The 20,993-nt window shown below is 36.7% G+C and overlaps 2 protein-coding genes across 5 annotated transcripts; both read right to left on the bottom strand.

The window, feature by feature from the left end:
• Positions 1-11,925, bottom strand: LOC136834929 (uncharacterized). Of its 4 annotated transcripts, none has more exons than XM_067097770.1 (5): positions 11,577-11,925; positions 7,673-7,831; positions 5,877-6,536; positions 4,482-4,589; positions 1-3,961 (listed from the first exon to the last, which is right to left on the bottom strand). In XM_067097770.1, the coding sequence occupies exons 1-5, from the start codon at positions 11,577-11,579 to the stop codon at positions 3,956-3,958; spliced, it is 936 nt and encodes a 311-aa protein (XP_066953871.1). In that variant the 5' UTR covers positions 11,580-11,925; the 3' UTR covers positions 1-3,955. The 4 variants fall into 4 exon arrangements, 2 of the variants coding, with proteins under 2 accessions (XP_066953871.1, XP_066953870.1); XM_067097769.1 differs by lacking the exon at positions 11,577-11,925 and adding an exon at positions 11,411-11,565; XR_010851928.1 differs by having other exon boundaries at positions 944-3,961; positions 4,482-4,614; positions 11,577-11,722.
• A 1,008-nt stretch (positions 11,926-12,933) lies between these two features.
• On the bottom strand, positions 12,934-17,743 carry LOC136834628 (probable cyclin-dependent serine/threonine-protein kinase DDB_G0292550). The gene is made up of 3 exons (XM_067097208.1): positions 17,704-17,743; positions 14,735-15,618; positions 12,934-14,080 (listed from the first exon to the last, which is right to left on the bottom strand). Exons 1-3 carry the CDS (start codon positions 17,741-17,743, stop codon positions 13,202-13,204), a joined length of 1,803 nt encoding a protein of 600 aa, XP_066953309.1. The 3' UTR covers positions 12,934-13,201.
• Positions 17,744-20,993: the final 3,250 nt, after the last annotated feature.

Genomic DNA, 20,993 nt, shown 5'->3' on the forward strand with positions numbered 1-20,993 from the left:
TTGAGGTGAAGGCTCATTTATTAACAAAACTCGGTTTTTCTAAAAACACTTTGCACATTTTATTAAGTACCACTTAAATGGATGTGAAACTATTCATACTGAATACTTATAAAAATATTCAATGTAAAAAATCAATTTTTCTAATTCTTGCTTTTGGAAAAAAAAAAAATTAAAAATTAGTCTTAGAAAATAAAATTCTAGAGGAAAATTAGAAATTTTTCTTCCTCTTTTTCAGCAATGGATTTGGCATTGAAAATGGCCCATAAATAAAGGATATACTGTATTTATACATGAATGAATAAAATATAAAGTTAACATATCAGCCCTGAAAAATTTTGCTTGCAAATTCGGTATGCCATTGAGGAAAATTATGGTAAATTCTTGTGGTAAATTCTTGAGTAAAGTCAATTTGAACAAATAACAGAATTTTACTCCTCTTTCCACTGTTACATTTGGTCTGGAGACTGGCCCATAAATATGGAGTAATAAGTGTATAAATGAAAAAAAAAAAAAAAAAAAAAAAAAAAAATCCAACATGTTTCTTAAAAACAAACTAATATAGCTGAATAACTGTACCTTTTCTCTTGTTTTCAGAGGTATATTTGTTTGTGAATTAGCCTAGAAATTAAGTAATTTGTAAATGCATAAAAAACATAATGGTCTGATAACAGCTGTCAAAGGTTTTGCTTGTGTCTGTTCTGTGACAATGAGGAAAATGATGAAATAACCTTCTATTCCAGTTTCCCATTCAAGAGCGGCATCTAGTCCCCAACGCTAAGAAGTATTAAGTCACCCACAGTGAGAATCAGGAGGCAATAGCACCCTCGACGTAGCCAAGCTTCACTAATAAGCCCCAGCTCCAGTCACCATTTTGGGAAAATCTTCTGCCTCTCTCTTTCTTTCATTTTTTCATTCACTGGATTTTTCCACTGATTTTAAATACTTTTGAGAGATTATTTTCTTTTGGGCATTTCAGTGAAGCAGCAATACATTTTCACTTGTACTTTCAAAGTCCACTGAACCAACCGATGCCAAAGCATACTACTCACTGACCTCCCCTTGACATTTTGAAAGCTCTTTATATACTCGACTTTCCTTGTTCTGACTGCTGCTGTTTGATGTCTCTTCAGACATAGTAATAATTGCTTGCTTTTAAATTCATTGTTAGACACTAAATATATAAATATACTGACTTTAAACAAATATCAGCAATTGCAAAGGTATGCTTGCTCACAACAAAACGTCCACTTTGGGAAATGTTGGGCTTTGTTGGAACTAAAGACCTTTCACATAAAATTGCCAAGTGGAGAAATTAATGTATTTTACCTTATTTAATTATAACTCATACTTTTTTCCAGCCACCTTTTATGCAGGGAGGGATCAGAACAATTTGCGACAGAAAAAGTGGCATATCTCTGTTAATGTCAATAAAAATAAATTTTTGTCATGTGAAAGCCTGGATGCGTTCTAGTGCTAAAAAAATTTGGAATACTCTGTTCTGAAAAAATTTTACGAAGATTCACAGCATTTGGCTCCCTTATGGCTTTACAAAATGGAATGCTTCATCCACTACAGAGTATAAGTACTTAGGCAAAGAACACCAAAATCCCATAATATCCAAAACTGACTTCCTGGCATTGGACTCAGATTCATTTTAGAAGAGCATAAAAGTTTTATAACTCACAGAAGAGTCTCAAAGCTATTCACCATTTTTTTTATGTAAGAATCATGTTCAATATGCTATTCCAAATGTTTCAACTGACATCTTTCTTGGTAGGAAAAAAGGCAGTCCTTGCAGATTAAATTAGCTACAAGTAATCACCATCCAATATAGTAGCTAATCACCAAATATAACACAACTACTGTACGCTGTATTATATCATACTGGTAAAAAAATTTGAATGAAGATAACAAACAACTGAAAAGCAAACGGTAAGGGCATGAAATTTTCCCATATACAAAGGAAATTAATATAAGTGAGAGAAAATAAAACACAACTGCATACCCTAACAACAAGAAAAACATAAGAAAAATGATTCCGACACAAGGAAATACTGTATGAATATAACTTGCTAAAGAAACACTGTAAAAATATAACTTGGTAACAAGTTGAAAAACATCATTTCACTGCTGATCACAACTGTATCTGTAACAAAATTTTGTGGCATTGGCAAGACTGAATGTGTCCAGCCTTGCAAATGTTTCTACGACAATGAGAATGAGTATGCGACAGTGAGTACAACGTGAGAAGCAATGCCTATCACTCGTCTAATTACTTCAGATAACCATTTCCTATTAGTTTTATCGTAGTTACATAAAGCCATTATTCTTTGGCAAATTAAAAGCATCCAAATAGATGCTGACTTGCTTTGTATATTTAGTGCCTCAATTGGCAACACACAGACACATCATTAATTACATGTAAAACCATAATAATAATCATACAAATTATATGATACATCCTTCCTAAAAGTATCATAAAAAAACTTACAGCACTTAAGTGAAATTAGAGTACCATTATCTATTCCATGTGAATGTAATAGGATATCTAAATTACATTCTTTTCTCTGAAATTAGGTAGCAAGTTTAAAGGCAGGGAGTTCGGAGTATCTAACAGAAAGAGAGCACTGCAATTCTTCCAGCACCTCACCCAAAGTCCTCGACTTAAAATGACATATGAGCTACTGTACGCATATTCAGTCGAGGTGGGTGATTTAGTAAACCCAAGACAGAATGTTCAACATCACAATATCTTTTTCTATACATAACTGAAATAAAAATTGCAGCTGTTCTCCAGACAGCAGATACAGTACAGTGCTCTCCTCTGAATCTTATATGGAATCTACAAGAAATCCTGAAATTTTCTCTGTAGAGTTCAGGATACAGCACAGGTATATATTCTACAGTAATTCCAACAATAAAATCATAATTCAAACTTTCAGCTTACCTCACACAGAGATGAGTATCTCCAAGTTTAAAAACAGTAATAGCCTTTGCAACACCTTACAACTAAAAATGACTATGAATTTGTAACTTCCAACTTCCTCGCCAACACAATCCAACTTTGTTTTTGTCATCTACACGCATCTTTACATTCCTTGGCTACATATGTCTTGTAATTCCTATGGAACATTTAACCTATTTAGATGGCCTTTACAGCTAATAATGCTCTTATTCACGGCTATTAGTCCTATCTTTCACTTTTAAAAAGTCAAAAGTTTTCCTGCAAGCACTCTTCACTTTTTCTTATCTATCATACATTTTAGCCTTCCAATCCAAGATTTTTACAATCAATATGTATTTATAAAAATGAATTTCTCATTTTTGAAGAGTACAGTACATCAAGTTTTAGAAACTTCTCATTTTTCCAAAGCCAAAATGGTTCTATATTGTTCTCACAAAAATCTCACCACCCTTTTGGAACACAAGATATTTTTCAGTCCATAACCGACATTAAAAAATGAAAGAAATCAAACCTCTACTTAGTAACACTCGGGCGAGTCATTTTACAGTACAATAGAACGTGAATATGAGTCAGAGTTATTACTGTTTACAATTATATTATCAAAGACACTTAACTAATGCATTATATACTTTATCGCTGATGGTTTTTTACCAAAAGTTATTACAGTAAGATATATACACAATTCAAAAACTAACAATCAGTATTCATACACGTAAACTAAAGAACTAATAAACTAGTTAACATACTTTTACAAGGCAGAGATACTGCAACCATATAAGTATACTTCATACATACCTGGGAACTCTAGAAAACGAAAACTCTATCAACTATATTATTATGACCAAAATACTCTGACACTGATTCTATTTCTTCTGTTGAAGTTTGAGAGCAACCGACATAATATGGTACTTCTGAGTAAGGTGAAATATATGAAGATACCAGCCCTGAGGTTGTCCTTTGAAGCTTGAGGCTGATATAAACTATGTACAATTAATTCTGGAAAAAGGAAAAAACTTTTAGACCCAAAAGAATGCTCAGATATAAATTATAATTTCTCATTTGAAATAGATATCTTGATTTTAACCCCTTCCGTGATTATCCCAAGTATTCTCGTGATTAACTACTGTGCATTCGTCTTACAATCACGAGGATACTCGTTCATACTTATGAAACATTCACACTTATTTCTATCTTCCCGAATTTACTCATTCTTTGATAAATTCCTGTTTTCTATATTTCCTCTCCCCAAAAGAAATGTTTAGTATGAATATTTGCCAATAAATGGCAGTGTGCCTTGTTTCCTTTAAGAACTTCAAATGTCAGATGTTGCTCAAGGGAAAGATACTAAATTTTGAGTGATGCATGAACCTAAATCTTATTTTCTTTTCTTTAAAATACCCCCACAAAAGAGAGATTTTTTTAGTAACTCAAATACGAACTAGATATAGATATACTTTATATATATATTATATATACTAAACAGCATATGTACTGTATATATATAATCTGTGCTCACCAGATTAACTCGAGACAAGAGCAAAGCTGTCCTCAAATCCTCATCTTCTGGGTACTGCCATCGGCGAGCAGCACATATGGCACCGTCATCATGGCCGTGATTGACGTTCTGAAGAAGTTGTTAAGTGATCAGTCTTGATAATCCCAAGACAAAACGAGAACAACACGTTACCAACTTGTTTTATGCGACGAAAAATGGCTGCAGACTCCTGTATAACATATCTTTTTGGATACAGGCGCCTTGATTTCTTGTAAAATTACTCTAGCCAGACTACTGTACATATTTTGAAATTCCTTAATATACTTTTTGGGATAGTTAATATACCTCAATCCTGTTCTGACTTTGAGTTCTGGGCAAATTAGCTTTTTTAAACTTATACAAAAAGTAAATGCTCAAAGATCCAGCCTTCAAAGATTATGAATTCTGGAAGATCAAGGCATTTTGGCCTATATTTTTGTACCTCAAAACAAAATATAATTAAGTAAAAAGCAATTAGTACTGAGAACAATTCATACCCGAAGACAAGCTTCCACAAACAATCAATTCTGCATAAATTTAGAGATAAGGTTTGGGTTATAACTATGTTAATGATAAAACATAATAAACATTTGCTAAAAACATTTACATAATAGCTAAAAAATAGTTTCTTAGCTACAGCAAATGAACAGTCTGTGCAAAGCAATGTAAGGCATGATGCCCACTGAATTCTACAAAAAATGGGTCTCTTAGTAAAGGCAACAAAAACTTTGTATCTCTCTTTTATTTGTCAATTATTTGTTTATTTTTTGATGGAAACTTATATTTACTTTGTAATTGCTGTTAACTTCATATGGAGGTACCTAAGTAAAAATACAGCTTTGCTTTATAGTTCTATCATAGGTTTTCTATCAATCTCTTTCTTAAATGGTAAATTTAAAAAGTATGTACTTATCAGTGAAAACCTACTCTATGACTTGGATATGTTTTACCATTATTAAGAATTTCATTGGATGATAACCAAGGAAAAAGGGTGTTATACCTTAAAATTTAGCAAGGCCTAGCATAATATGAAAACTTTTCAAGGACCTGAGTACCTCCCATTTCCAAGGTATGATCTTTGATGGTTTACTGTAAATCAACTCAGGAAGGTAATAATTCATTGCTGAAGTTTGTTGTACTACCCATTTCTTTTAAATCAACCCCTAAAGTTAATTTGTCATGTTTAACAAACATGCAAAAATCAATCAAATTCACTTGTTCCTCAGTTGTAAAATTTCTATTCTACAGATGTCTAACCCAGTGGTTCTCAACCAGGGGGAATGACATTCTGACATATGGTGAAAGGGTGCATGGGCCAAAAATGGTTGAGAACCACTGGGACTCTAACCAACACTGGTAATAATCCAGATTTCTTACCTTACAAAAAGTCAAATGCACAGCCATCTGAAAGTCGAGCTCCTCCTGAAGTTCTCTTGCACACCTCTCGTTCTCCTCTGTCACTGTACCTCGGTAAGCCTGAGGGCAACCTCTTGTGTTTACCACTGTACTCCCTGCCAATGCATGTGTAACTGGATGCCTTCTATCAAGCATCCTAGGCACTCCTGGCAAATGTTGGGTGTGTTCGCTACATTCACTGCGAATGCTAGCCGACCTTCTAAGTGGTCGTGGAGGGCTCATGCCATAAGCTTCTGCAGATAGTCCAAACATCTGCTGGGGGTACTGATCACTTCTGGCACTTGCTGTTCTTCTTAGCTGACGAGAGGGACTCAATCTAAGGGCCTCTGCTTGAGACCTGTGGTGCGGTGGATTTCCCGGCCTTTCAGGAGATTGGAAAACATACTCCGTACGTCCACTTGTACTCCCTGACCTTCTCAGGTGTCGCAAGGGACTAGCACTCATAACATCTACAGGCGGTGGATCAGAGCATCTCCTACTCGAAGGTTGAGGTCTATGCTGTAGTACAGGTACATCCTCAGCTCTATCTTGAAGATTACTTTGCTTCTCCTGTTTTGCCTGCTCTAAGTTAAGCACTACATAATTCACAGGCAGTGAAGATACTGGTTGGATGGCATTGGGCTGTAATAAGGAAAATACAGTATGTATGCTGTACATTACTTTCTAACTAAAGTTCCATTACCTGAATTTCAAAGTCAAACTCTGATAAAAAAAATATACATACAAATTCTATTTTTTTAAATTTCACAAAATGGGGCAAGACTCATTTAGCACAAGAAAAATAGGCATCCAACTTCATTAATTTTAATCTCCACAAATAATCCATGCATTTTAGTAAATGACCATATATTGTTGTTAAATTCTATACCCAACAACTCACTGACATGTGAACCTACATCCCTTAATATAAGCAAAATGTACTTTCACTAAAACATATCTGAGATACTAAAAACTGTACCATAATCAAATAAAACCAGGAAAAATTATCTTTCCCATCAATATCTATTCATGATGAAAAATGAGCAACAGAACATAGTGCTGTGATCACCCCCATAACAAAACTATCTCAAGTAAAAGAGAGTTGAATGGTATGAAATGAAGCACCTTTATCTGACCCATCACTGAGGCCTTATATACTTATCACACCCATCACTAAGTTATCACACCAAAAGATGGTTAATTGAAGTAACCTATACAGTATACAGTACTCTAATGCATTAGTAGAGTTCATTAAAATTTTTAAAACTTCAGTGGGTGTTTTTCATAATGCAAATATATAAGTCCCCTGAAATAAAATAGCATAAAAAAGAAACAACACATCACAAGGAATTAAGTAATTCCAGCAATCTGACACACTTCAATAACTATTGTGAGTTAGATTATTACAGTACAGGGATGAATGTATCTTCAAACAAATGACTGTTACTTCAAGATCAATGATAAAACTTAAAACTAAAAATTAAATATTACAGCATGATTCTTACAAAGGAATACTGAACAGGAACCTTCAAAACCTCCTGGTCAACTGTGAAATAAGCCCAAGCCATCATTACTTTAGTGCAGTACCATTCTTCTTGTGTCTCTAGTGATGAGATGTCCTTCCAATCATTTGAATTTAGCATCACGCAACAAGTTTGTGCGGTTTCTCATAAATTTATTTTCAGTCCTGTCGGTTTTGGTCAGTCTTCCCAATACCCACTTCATAACAATGCAATGCAGCAAAACAGAAAACTATCTTCCTCTATATCTCTACTTACCTTCCTGCATTCAGGACAGCTAACTCTTGACTGTTTTTGCAGACTTTCTAAGCAAGAAGCACAGAACGTATGTCCACAGGCCGGCAAGAGTAAAGGACGATGGGAACTATCATTATAGCTACCGAGACACACGTGGCACTTTAAAATGTCTCCCACATCCTACAAACAAAATGGAAGTGGAACAATTACTGACAGTATAAGTCTACAAAAATGAAGGGAAATTTAATTGAGAATGAAATTTACTTGAGAATGAACAATCAATGCCATATACTGTGCTGTACCTCAGGCTTGGATTACACAAAAAAAATCCTGTGCCTGGGGCAATGGGAAGTTCTTTTCAGTGCCAGATTGGCCTCGGTGCAAATGCTGCATCGCTATACAGGGACTCACCAAAATGAAAGTTAAAAAGAATACTTTTATCATCATACCTTTGCCATTTATTAGGCCATATGTTTTGGCAGTTACACAATGGATGGATCAAAAAACCCCTTGTTGAGCTGTGATTAAGGTCTCAGTTTACTTTTATCCAGCACTGCTGTACCTGCCCACAAAATTACAGTTTTTTCTAATCAACCTGAAAGTATATTAGTAGTTGCAATTCAGGGTTCTTCAGAAGTACAGTATATGCTAAGGAAGTGAAATTTTTCCTTGGACAAAATATAGATACTGTATTAGTATACAGGCTGAAGAGAATCAAATGCCTACGAGGGCTGTAATGGATTACACAACCATTACAGGACCAAATCTTAGGCTGCCAGAAGTGAGTTTTGAAGGAAGAAAAAACAACGACACAAAATGAGGATGGTGAAGTTGCTCAGAAGAAGAGTAAGACTTGAATTTGTGAAAGGAAGAATCTTTGATGACTTGGGCATGTCTTGAAGAGAAAGAATAGTGACATAATGAAAAAATATCTGCAAGGAAAGAAAAAGGGAAGGAAAGAAATATCTTGGAAAATAGTGAAAGGACTGAGCGGAGTGTAAACTGGGAGGGGGGGGGTATAGTGTAATTTATATGAATTTTCTGAAATAATGCAATATGGGGCAAACCTCTCACTTATTAAGGTAAATTTCTAGGTTAATCTGATAACTAAGATACAGTACCATTTACTTATTAACATACTCTTTACAATGCCAAAGTTCAACTGCTGTACCCAAGAAAGTTATTAAGTTACGATTATTTAAGAATACTAATTTCAACCAGCATTCTGGAAAGTGTAGCCAAAATTATCCTTATTGTGAAAGCACTCAACAGTATTATTAGCAATATTCGTTACAAGTAATACATGGAACACTTCAGAATGAATAACAACGTGATAGGTGGTTAATCTCACAATTGCTGTGCTTCTATTTAGATCTTCCATTTCTTAACAGAAATCCATAATTCATAGGATAACTTTAAACTGTGCGGGACACATGCAGGTGTATGACATGAAGTATTTCAAACCCTTGGAATCTTGGAACTGATGACAACAAAGAATTGTCCCTGTAATTTGAGACCATGGGTGAACATGATAACTTCGCCCATGGGCCTGAAAACATAGGCACATGAAGGGCCACAGTTCAGGAGTTAGCTGCTGCTTAAGTTATAGCTGCACCCATGTCTCAATTCCTTGTTCTGTTCCAACACCCACTATCACCTTGGCCTATTTAGTGTACTTGGAACCTGCAGTCACTCCTGTGTGCTTCTACAGATCTGCATACAATCAATTGCTTGTGAACCTGACTGCCTCTGTATAACTGACTACCCCTGGGTTTTTGAGTCTCCATTTACAAGGCTCTTCCAACTTCTGTGGGTTTTTGACTGTCCCCATTTAAAAGGTTCTTTCACCCCCTGTGTCTGATCCCTTGATGAAGTTTGTTCTGGCACACACGCCTTCAATGTACTCATATGATCTCGTTACTTCAACTGTATCTGATTTCAGTTCCTTATTGACCAAGACTTCCCCTACTCTTGCTCCTTCCTGAAGTACTGCTGATTGTCACTCCAGCATCAATGGTCAATACGCCTTTGACTTCCTTTCCTGCAATTCCTACATCCACCACCTAGATCCTCTGTTTTGGCCTCTCGAGTTTTAACCTAACAATCCTCAGCTGTGTCTTAAGTTTTCGATCTACCTACCCTGATCAAGCAGGTTTCCCCCTTAACTCTTGGACCTCCAAAAGGAATAGGTTTGCTTCCTATCTGGACTTGATTTTTCTGATCAAGGATCCGGACAACAATATCAAAGGCCTGGATGCTCTGTAGGATAGCAATTCATTTGAAATAATCCTTAATTGGGTCTGCAACATTTTTAAAACTGACCCCCAGACTAGACCTACACCCAAGCCCCACAGCTGCATAATGATGCTGAAACTTGTGGTTCCAAAACATGAAAATCAAACTGAGTATTAAGACAAAAAAGAAAAAGAAGTCATAAAGGGGCCAAGCAGATGCTCAGGAGAGATGTAACCATATATACTGAAGTGCAATAGTGTGCCTTAAGATCCCTCTATACAAATAATATTATAAAAATGTACTGAGAACAGCCATCACAGGAACCAGCAAAACTATTTCCCTTCCAACAACAAGGGATCACTCAGTCAACAGCATGTAGTATTCAGCCCTCACACTCTGCGCTCACCTCTATCAGCATCAGCTATTTAATGGAACCTCTTTGAAACACAATATCCTCCACTCTGCTCAAGTACACCCAAAAATGCACCCTGTTTTTTATCAGGCAAGTTCCTTTCCACATTACACAAGGGCAAGATAAATGTACAGCAAAATTATAAAGGCATATCTTCCAGGGTTTGCTATATTTCATTACTTTACAATTATGACCCACAGTATACTAATGTAGGCTTTAGTACAACAGCTAAAAAGAATTTAAGTAAAACACAGCCTCATTACTGGATCTGACAATATCAGTGACTCTGCTAGCAGGCACTCTGGGATGGGTATGTTATTTCTCTAAACTGACATGTATGACACATTCAGAGGTTTGTCTTATAGCTGCATGGATATGGTAAACTGGAACTGGATGCTACCTAGCAATACATGGGTAAACAAGCACAATGGAATCCCCCTAGTCAAGTAGGGCTCTGCAACCTAGGTTAATCTGGCTGGTATTATCATACAGAGCCACTAACTAATAACACTGTTTTAGTATTATTTATTCAGCCCACCATTTTGAACAAATATTCCTCAATTCCACCTCTACTGGAAATGAATTGTTGCTGGGATACTCCTATATGCATAAATAATAACTTTTGTTTGTTGATGAGAAGATATACAAGAAAAGTTGTTCAAATAAACAAGATGAAAAAAGAAGTAACAATTACAGAAAAAGACTAGCCTAATAAGTGGGCTAAGAGCTCTTGGTATAAATTCAGCAATTTACTGGCTTGGTTAGGTTAGGGTGGGATTCCATTTAGGCTAGTTGATAGACTAGTTCACAATATAGCCTAGCCACCTTTTCCCGTTTTGTAATCTTTGTAGCCACCTTTTCTCAATACGTAGGTAGGCTATTTTGTAGTCTTCCCTTACACAGTGAGCTAGGCTAGCCTATGTTTTTCTCAGCCTGTGTGAAAAACATATGCTTCATGCTTGGGATAAAATTTCATCCATAGGCTAATGGGCTAAGGACAGAAGGACGTTGCCCTAAAGAAATAAACAAACACATATACAGGAGGGAACAAAGAAAACCACGAAAATATGTCAATAATGCAAAGTACGTAAATAAAAACTATTGCACAGTACATGAATATCCTGGTGAGTAGGCCAGCCCAGCCTAACCCCTAAGCTGGCGAACCCCATTAGGGTAGGGATGACCTAGCCTAGGCTACCCTGCTCCACTTTTCGTACCCTACGAGTCAGGCTAATTTAGGTCAGCAACCAGCAAACGAAAACTAGAAAGAATACTCGCCATTCTCTGGTGCACTCGCCCTCGATCATTTACGGACACGTAAGCAGGAAAAAACTGGGGCTGGTTTGGCGATATACGTTCCGCACGGACAGTACGTCAAGTACGGAACACGTACGTGTACTTCTGATTGACAGCGTCTTTTGTTTACTTTTGTTGACAAGACACCGAAGGTATCTATCCGCTTGAGGGCTTCTTCTTCTTGCTGTTTCAGTCTGTCGTTCCGGCCGCGATTTTTTTTCCGTTTTTGTTTTAAATTTACGCCATATTGCGATATTTTGTATAGTTTTATTGTTCAAATGCGGTCAGATTTATGCTCTGTGTCTTGCTTAACGCGGAATGTCGTGTTATCGATTTGTTGATCATCTCTTTATCAGCAAATATCGAACTTGCTTATCATGTTTTTGTCATGGGGTTTCTATTCGTAAATGCCGCGTTTCATATTTTTATCACTGAATCTGAATTTCTCTTTGGGTAGATCATTATTTCTATATTTTTTTCCTGTAATCAAGATTTCCAATTGCATAATGCACATACAATGCTAATTTACAGAAGTCAAACAGAAATCCATAGCTTTTGAAATGCCAAAAATTTGCGGGAAAAAGAGTCGAGATCAGAAATAGGCAAAGCTGATTACTGTTACCAGTTAGCCACAAAAAACAGAACTAAATATATGAAACTGAAGCACGGGAGATCATTAATTGCTTTACGAAACAACGTTTACTTACCTGGTCAGACTTACTCTACTGGCTTTCGCTACTTATACCAGGGAGCTGAAGATCGTTGCAAATTGCAGAAACGGCTGCTAATTTCATATGACTAATGCGTTAAATTATACATAATCTTTCCCTTAACCAAGCTGATTAAAAGAGGACGTACGTGTACCCAAGGTTACATTGATAAAGACTGAGTCAGACTGATTATTAAAATTTCTAAAGTTCCTCCACATTATAATGGTATGATGTATTATAAAAAAAAATGCGATTAAATATATAATTTATTTAAGACAAAGTTTTTAAGACAAAGTTTAGAAAATCACTGACAGGAGAGCTATATATTCAGCAAATTTGGTATTCTAATATTCAATGCTAATTGATTTTGAAAAACATACAGCTTGTAAATGCTAAAGATTAACAAATATACTCAATCTTTGGACACTGGTATGAATAAAAAATACTCTGTATATTTTCATCTGATCATTAAACAAAATGATGTAACATCATCAATAAAATGAAAAATGTTGGAAAGTATTCTCATTTACTATATATATATATATATATATATATATATATATATATATATATATATATATATATATATATATATATATATATATATATATATATATATACTGTATATATGTTATGTTCGTTATTATCATATCGAAGCTTATATCACTATGAGCAAACAGTTAAACAGTTAACCTTAAAATAAACTCGAAACTTAGCCTAGGTATCGTTCACTTCGTTTTCAAGTTAAAATTCGACAACTCTAAACAGCTTGTGGAGAACATCAACGTTCTAGAGAGAGAGAGAGAGAGAGAGAGAGAGAGAGAGAGAGAGAGAGAGAGAGAGAGAGAGAGAGAGAGAATTACTACGCTACAATAGCACCAAGTGTCTTCAGTGTCATCAGCCTGAATATCCGTATCCATTGGTTCTACCATTTCGATAGCCATTCCTCTTTCCATTCCCGTTGGAGTATCCGTTCCTGTTCCCATTCCCGTTAGCATAGCCATTTCCGTTGGCGTAGCCATATCCTTTACCGTTGGTATAGCCATTTCCATTACCAATGGTAAGGCCATTTCCATTTCCGTTAGCGTAGTCGTTTCCATTAACAACGCCATTACCGTTTCCATTGGTGTAGCCATTTCCATTGCCGTTGGTGTAGCCATTTCCGTTACCATTAATAACGCCATTACCATTTCCATTGGTGTAACCATTTCCATTACCGTTACCATTGGTGTAACCATTTCCATTGCCGTTGGTGTAGCCATTTCCATTAATAACGCCATTACCATTGCCGTTGGTGTAGCCATTGCCATTAATAACGCCATTACCATTGCCGTTGGTGTAGCCATTGCCATTAATAACGCCATTACCATTGCCGTTGGTGTAGCCATTTCCATTAATAACGCCATTGCCGTTGGTGTAGCCATTTCCATTAACAACGCCATTACCATTGCCGTTGGTGTAGCCATTTCCATTAATAACACCATTACCATTTCCGTTAATGACACCGTTACCATTTCCATTGGTGTAGCCATTTCCGTTACCATTAATAACGCCATTGCCATTTCCGCTAACGACACCGTTGCCATTTCCGTTAGCAAACCCGTTGCCATTGGCGCCGACCTTCCCTATTTCAGCGTTGAGGGAGAAGAACTGCGGAGAGGCGGAGCAGTCTACGTTGTAGTACCAGTCGCAGACAAAGAACTGTTGGTTGAAGACTGTTCCGTTGGGGCACAGGAAGGAGTCCATTCTCCCGTCAGCCTGGCAGATGTGGAACACCTGTGTGGATGCGAACGTTGATAGGATTTAGGATACTTAATAGGGTTTATGTAATGTTGATAGGATGTGGGATGCTTAATAGGATTTATAAATGTATAGGTTTGATTCTTTAGGAAGGTATGCATACACACAGAGTGATTCTTTTCTTGACAGGTGTGGAACACCTGAGGATGTGTGTTGATTGGCATGTACACACACACACACACACACTTACATTTACATGCACATACAAACACACACACACACACACAAACGCAGAGCTTCTCTTTTTGGCAAATGTGGAACACCTGTGGATGTGAGTGTTGACAGGAGGCAGGATACTTAATAGGATTCATACTGTCTAGGTTTGATTCTTTAGGCAGAGATACACACACACACACACACACACCTACACACACACACACTCAGTGCCTCTCTTCAGTTATAGAATTTATTCAGTAAAACTTGAATCTCCTTAAAACGCAAGAGCCATTCATTAAAGATTAACTGAATTTTTAAAATTAGTAAAAGTGGAGGAATCATCTTTTAAAAACCCATCCACATCAAAGAGGTATTAATGTTTATTTAAAATTCTTGGAGAAATCATTTAAATTAAACAATATTTAGCTAAAATTTTGAAAGTACAATGAAGGAAGAAGAATAATTTAGGCTTACCTGACATCTTGACTCCGGAGAGATATCTGCGTAATACCCAGGTAGAAGACCGTCACACAGGAACCCCGTTTCGGGCACCGATGCCAAGATGGGGTAGTCTTGCCCGGGCACGCCGCCCCCGGGGATTGCGTTTGCCAGAGCAGCCAACCCGTTTACTGCGAAGCCGTTTCCGTTGATTAATATTCCGTTGCCGTTGACGCCGTTAATTCCGAGGCCGTTACCGTTGGTGTATACTCCGTTGCCGTTAATGATTGCTCCATTGCCGTTACTGGAGGCGCCGTTACCGTTGATAACGATTCCGTTGCCGTTGCCATTCGTATATACACCGTTGCCGTTACCGTTCGTGTATGCTCCGTTGCCGTTACCATTCGTATATGCTCCGTTGCCGTTACCGTTTGTATATGCTCCGTTGCCGTTACCATTCGTAAATGCTCCGTTGCCATTGGTTAATGCTCCGTTGCCGTTACCGTTCTTATAAGCTCCGTTGCCGTTACCATTCGTATATGCTCCGTTGCCGTTGGTTAATGCTCCGTTGCCGTTACCATTCGTATATGCTCCGTTGCCGTTACCATTCGTATATGCTCCGTTGCCGTTACCATTCGAATACGCTCCGTTGCCGTTACCATTCGTATACACTCCGTTGCCGTTACCGTTCGTATAGGCTCCGTTACCGTTCACTCCGTTGCCGTTTGTGTAAACTCCATTACCATTGGCATGGCCTCCATTCCCATTACTATAAGCGCCGTTACCATTAACGGCAATTCCGTTGCCATTAGCGTAGCCGTTCCTTTTGCCATTGAAGACGTTGCCATTTCCGTTAGCATAACCGCCATTTCCGTTGCCATAATTAAGGGGGAGAGCCCCCAGACAACTTCCTACCGTACCTTAAAAGATAAAAGGGAAGATTATCATTACTTTTAACCTTCACACACTCTCTCTCTCTCTCTCTTGGTTCAGTTCAGAGAGAGAGAGAGAGAGAGAGAGAGAGAGAGACTTTACATGTTAATGTGTAACTTAATGTTAAGAGAGAGAGAGAGAGAGAGAGAGAGAGAGAGAGAGAGAGAGAGAGAGAGAGAGAGAGAGAGAGAGAGAGAGAGGTGTCTATAAAGTTTATGCGTAACTTGATGTTAAGTAAGTTTAAGGTAGCTGAGAGAACACATAGGAAGAGAGAGAGAGAGAGAGAGAGAGAGAGAGAGAGAGAGAGAGAGAGAGAGAGAGAGAGAGAGAGAGAGAATTCTGCAAATTTTAGGAGAACTTGGTAACCGTTCAGTCTGCCACGTTACCAAGAGAGCTTACAGGTATTATACAAGTATGGTAACGTACAATCTGTCACGTTACAGAGGAACGATATCTTGCAGAAAAGTGTGAAGTCTACACGGATATAACTAGCAATCCGTTACAAAGCATCAGAACACAGGTATTGTACAGAAACTGCCGGAAGTTAGCATCCGTTAAACGTAAGAGAATAGTCTATAATATTGAACACCTTGCGTGCTTACTGTAATCTTGAGCTACGCCTCGGAAAAATAGATTAGTCACCCCTAAAGCATGTACGACTTCTAACTAGCATACATTAATTCTCCTCTCCGCCTTTTTCCAGACTTGTGTCTACTAATGAAAGATTAAAATCAAACACGAGAAAGAAAATGGGAGTTGATTAATACGGGTTCCTTCAAAGGATAACGATAAATTAGAGACGGGGAAGAAAAAGTAATGGAATAAAACGATTTCCTTCAAACGATAAAGAAGAAATTACTCAAATACCAGACAGAAAACGGGAATGGATTAACACGATTCACTTACGAAGAAAACGAGACTGAATCAAATTATTAATGACAAGTTCCTTGTGTCCTTACCAGGCGGAATTTTTGAACTTGTGCCTCGTTTATTACCACAAGACATAAGAAATATATGACTGTATGACGCATATAGAAAATAGTTTCACTATACTGTTATAAATTATTAAAAGTAACTCAACTCTAGAATATATATAAATTTGATTTCAGCCATTGTACATAGCTGTATATACAGAAGCTGCATAAGTGTACAAACTGTACTGTACTGAAAGAGAGAGAGAGAGAGAGAGAGAGAGAGAGAGAGAGAGAGAGAGAGAGAGAGAGAGAGAGAGAGAGAGAGAGAGAGAGAGAGAGAGAGAGAGAGAATTTATAAGATACAAATAGCGCCTTTCAGTTATAAATCTAATGTAATAACGTTGGATTCCAGACAAATAAATCCTAAAAATGAGTAAGAGAATCAGATCGATGAGAAAGCTAATAAAATCGTGCACTGAAACACCCTCTGGAATTCTGGTATTACTTCTGTTTTCCCCGAATTATATATATATTTCATTCAATCACTAAACATCTCTGGTTTGTTTCAATACTTGGATGGGTGACCATCGAGAAATGGCCAAACAACATCGGCCCTTAAGCCCTTAGAACATCTGTGGTAGGGCATGGGGCTAGCATCCTCATCCTACAAATATTTGCTGTGCACCAGAATAGTATCACCATAAGAGTGTCACCTCGTAGAAGATGGCGAAGTATATATATGTATGTAAAAATATATATATATATATATATATATGATGTATATATATGTAATCAACATACAATCACGTGCGGAACCGAAATCAATTTCTGACTCAAAATGGGATCGAACCCAGGTCTTTCAATTAGTTCAGTTGGTAGTGCCCTTGCCTTTCAATTGAAAGACCTGGGTTCGATCCCCATGTGAGTCTGAAATTTATATATAATACATATATGTAATTATATATATATATATATATATATATATATAATATATATATATATATATATATATATATATATACATATATATATATATATATATATATATATATATATATATATATATATATATATATATATATGTGTGTGTGTGTGTGTGTGTGTGTGTGTGTGTGTGTGTGTGTATTCAAGCACAGAAAAAAATCCTTCAAAACTTACCGATTAAGATCAAACTTGCCAATATCCTGAACGTGGCCATGACGAAGACAGGTGGGGTTTTTGGGGTGGGGGTGGGGAAGTCTCCACAAGCTATCCAGAGAAACGGAGAAAAGAAAAAGAGAGGAAAGGAGAAGCTTTCCAAGCAAGGTCTATCAACAATCTGATGCCCTGAGCAGATTCCGGGCCCTTTTTATACCCTCTACCCCGCTCAAACCGCTGAGGTCACGGCAGGGGTCATCATCATCATCATCATCATGCACGGGGGTCGTGCTTGCCCCCCTACAATGAGGTCACACAGAGGCAATCTTTGCCTTCCCCGCGGGTATGGATATTGCGCGTGAATAAATGAACAGCGTAATGCGAAGCGGTAGTCATCAAATCGTCTGGCCTATGAAGAAGTGGTGGTGAAATCTATCTTCTTCTTCCTCCTCCTCCTCCTCCTCCTCCTCTTCTTCTTCTTCTTCTTCTTCTTCTTCTTCTTAGTGCCTGCATTCTTCTCCTTTATTGTTCACATAAAGGTGGGCATATTCAAAGTTTAAATATATATCCATCTTCTGTTTCATGTATGGGTTGGTATGCTAGTGTCAGTGCTGTGGAGAGAGAGAGAGAGAGAGAGAGAGAGAGAGAGAGAGAGAGAGAGAGAGAGAGAGAGAGAGAGAGAGCACTATTTCTCTATCCTCATGACTGCCTTCTTCTAATCATCTACCTCACTTGTTAATGAAAAAGGCGTTTAGCATTTTTCAATTCGTTCAGCTGATCTGAAAGAAGAAGATTTGACAAATATTATCAAGAGCGGAATCGAATTCAGTTCGGATTATAACAATCATTCCATATTAACTGGAAAACGTAACAGCCTTTATTAGCAAATCCTCTCTCTCTCTCTCTCAAATACAGGAGTAGCATTAAAGACTTTTATAATATTGAATTCATTTCACTTCCACTAAGGAGACATTGCAAACGAAATATTCTTCTTTAGATTGTTCTTATAACCTTGGTAACTCGTCATTTTACGCGTAACTATTAGTATTACTACTTATGTATATCACTAGCGGGGTCAGAAAAGCTTCATGGGCGCCACCAATTTTCATATTATACACACGCGAACACACACACATAAATATATATAATTTCTTTAATCGATTGTTTATTTCTTTTTCATTTTTATATTTCTCTTTCATGTTATTATTATCTAAATCTTTAATATTATTATTTTATCATTATTTTTCCTGGGGGCACGTGCCCGGGTGCACCCTCGATCCGCTAGTGAATATATATATATATATATATATATATATATATATATATATATATATATATATATATATATATATATATATATATTTTTTTTTTTTCCAAAAGTTAGATACCATCCAGTTTCAATGAGATCCTTTATATAATTGTGTATGTATATATATATATATATATATATATATATATATATATATATATATATATATATATATATATATATATATATATATATATATATATATATATATATATATATATATATATATGTATATATATATATATATATATATATATATATATATATATATATATATATATATATATGTGTATATGTATCTATATATATACATATATATAATGTACATAACTCAAACTAGGGTATAGCAATAATCATAAAAGAATATATGCCATGGTTGTCTCTAGTACTTTCAAGCAAGGGAACTGAATACCAAATGGGAATGGTATTAGAAATGGCGGCACGGTCTCGGGTTTAAGAACTATGAATATTTAACTACAGATACCCCACTTCATAAAAACAAACAAACAAAAAAAAAAAAAAAATGTAAGGCCGTCGATTTAGTCATTTTTGTTTGAAAAATGAATAAAAAAAATATTCAGTGTTACTTACAATTTTGCTTTGACACTACGAGTAGGGGTGGAGAGGGGGAGGGGGCTGCTGCTTTAGAGGGATATCGGCTCCATGGCGTAGCCAACTGACGATCTCACCTCAAGAGTAATTTCAATAGAAATAATTTTTGTTGTGCAAAAAATAAAAATGAAAAATTACTTGGAATCATTTAAAGATTATTTTAAAATTTGATGGCTAGAAAACCACTGATTTTCCAAGTAAAGGCGGCAAGTGAAAAAACTGAGATTTTACCAATGCAAAAGGAAAAAGAGAAAAAGTTAGGCAACTTGAAATTAATTTTAGTTTAAAAATGTGTAAATTCCAAGTAAAAATTGTCTGTCAAAAAGGCTTCTCTCACAGCGTTTCCTTTTGATATCACAAGCACAAAGTCAAACTAATGCGTGAATTGCCGCCTAGATGTTGATAATTAGATAAATTCTCTCTAACCAATCAGATAAATTCTTCCCGAGCTTCTTTTTATATATGAAGTACTTCCAGCTTTATATCATGGTTATTGTTTATTGCGTTTGTTGAAATGGTGTAAATCTGTATTTAATATTAATCCAACAATTAGCATTCAATATGTTTTGGATGGAGGTTCAATTCTACAATGAACCTTAAGTTAAAAAGGTACACATTCTCCCCCATATGCTGCATTTACGTTGACATTGGCGTGAAGAAGTAAGGAGAAGCAGTAACAGCATGTAATGGAAGATGATGATCCCTCGAGAAAAGGCATTATTCACAATTGAAAAAATTATAGTTTTCCCGAACGTAAACTTCACCGAACAAAAGTCTTGTATAAGGAAGAGAGAAATATTCCCGCCTTTTAATTTGCATGATTCTCGGCTACCAGTCGAGAGGGCCGGGGTTCAAATCCCGCCACTCTCTGATGGCTCGGATTGAGCCACTGCAAAAATCCGGCAGCCCGTCAACCTAACGGTCTGAAAAAACCCAAGAGGTTCAGTAGTCTAATAGGTAGCCCTCGGGCTGGGGAGTTAAACAGTGGGCCTAGCAACACACTGGCCACGTGTCATATACATTGGGACCCGTCCCCCACTGGCTGTCGGCCTAAGAAACAGGAGATCAGTGCCTGCCCTGTGAGCCTACAGAGGCGCAGGAGAGCTTTAACTTTAATCTGTAAGCTTGTTGAAAAGGGACACAAAACAGCCTATATCACTGGTGATGCTGGTTTACTGATAGTGCAAACTATACAATCATTTATACACCTGATGGGAGCAAAGACGTATTTGTTATCGTAAAAAGTTCAGATCTCCCTATCTTTGTTACGATAATGACTGAATTACCAGACTTATTTTCTTGTTACGATACTGATCTAGACACCAGAATGATTTTCTTCAAATCAGACAACCAACAGAAGCACGCAACAAAATTCAGAAAATGGGGGGTA

The sequence above is a fragment of the Macrobrachium rosenbergii genome, chromosome 54 (assembly GCF_040412425.1).
Source record: "Macrobrachium rosenbergii isolate ZJJX-2024 chromosome 54, ASM4041242v1, whole genome shotgun sequence".
Classification (NCBI taxonomy): domain Eukaryota; kingdom Metazoa; phylum Arthropoda; class Malacostraca; order Decapoda; family Palaemonidae; genus Macrobrachium; species Macrobrachium rosenbergii.

Coding starts and splice junctions, on each gene's coding strand:
- LOC136834929 (XM_067097769.1), bottom strand. CDS start 11,467: ATGGGGTTCGCCAGCTTAGGGGTTAGGCTGGGCTGGCCTACTCACCAG. Junction 7,832..11,410: donor CTACTCACCAGGATATTCAT/GTACTGTGCAAT, acceptor TTTTGTTTGTAG/GATGTGGGAGACATTTTAAA. Junction 4,590..5,876: donor TGCATTTGACTTTTTGTAAG/GTAAGAAATCTG, acceptor CAACTTCTTCAG/AACGTCAATCACGGCCATGA.
- LOC136834628 (XM_067097208.1), bottom strand. CDS start 17,743: ATGGCCACGTTCAGGATATTGGCAAGTTTGATCTTAATCG. Junction 15,619..17,703: donor GGCAAGTTTGATCTTAATCG/GTAAGTTTTGAA, acceptor TTATCTTTTAAG/GTACGGTAGGAAGTTGTCTG. Junction 14,081..14,734: donor CTCCGGAGTCAAGATGTCAG/GTAAGCCTAAAT, acceptor GCATCCACACAG/GTGTTCCACATCTGCCAGGC.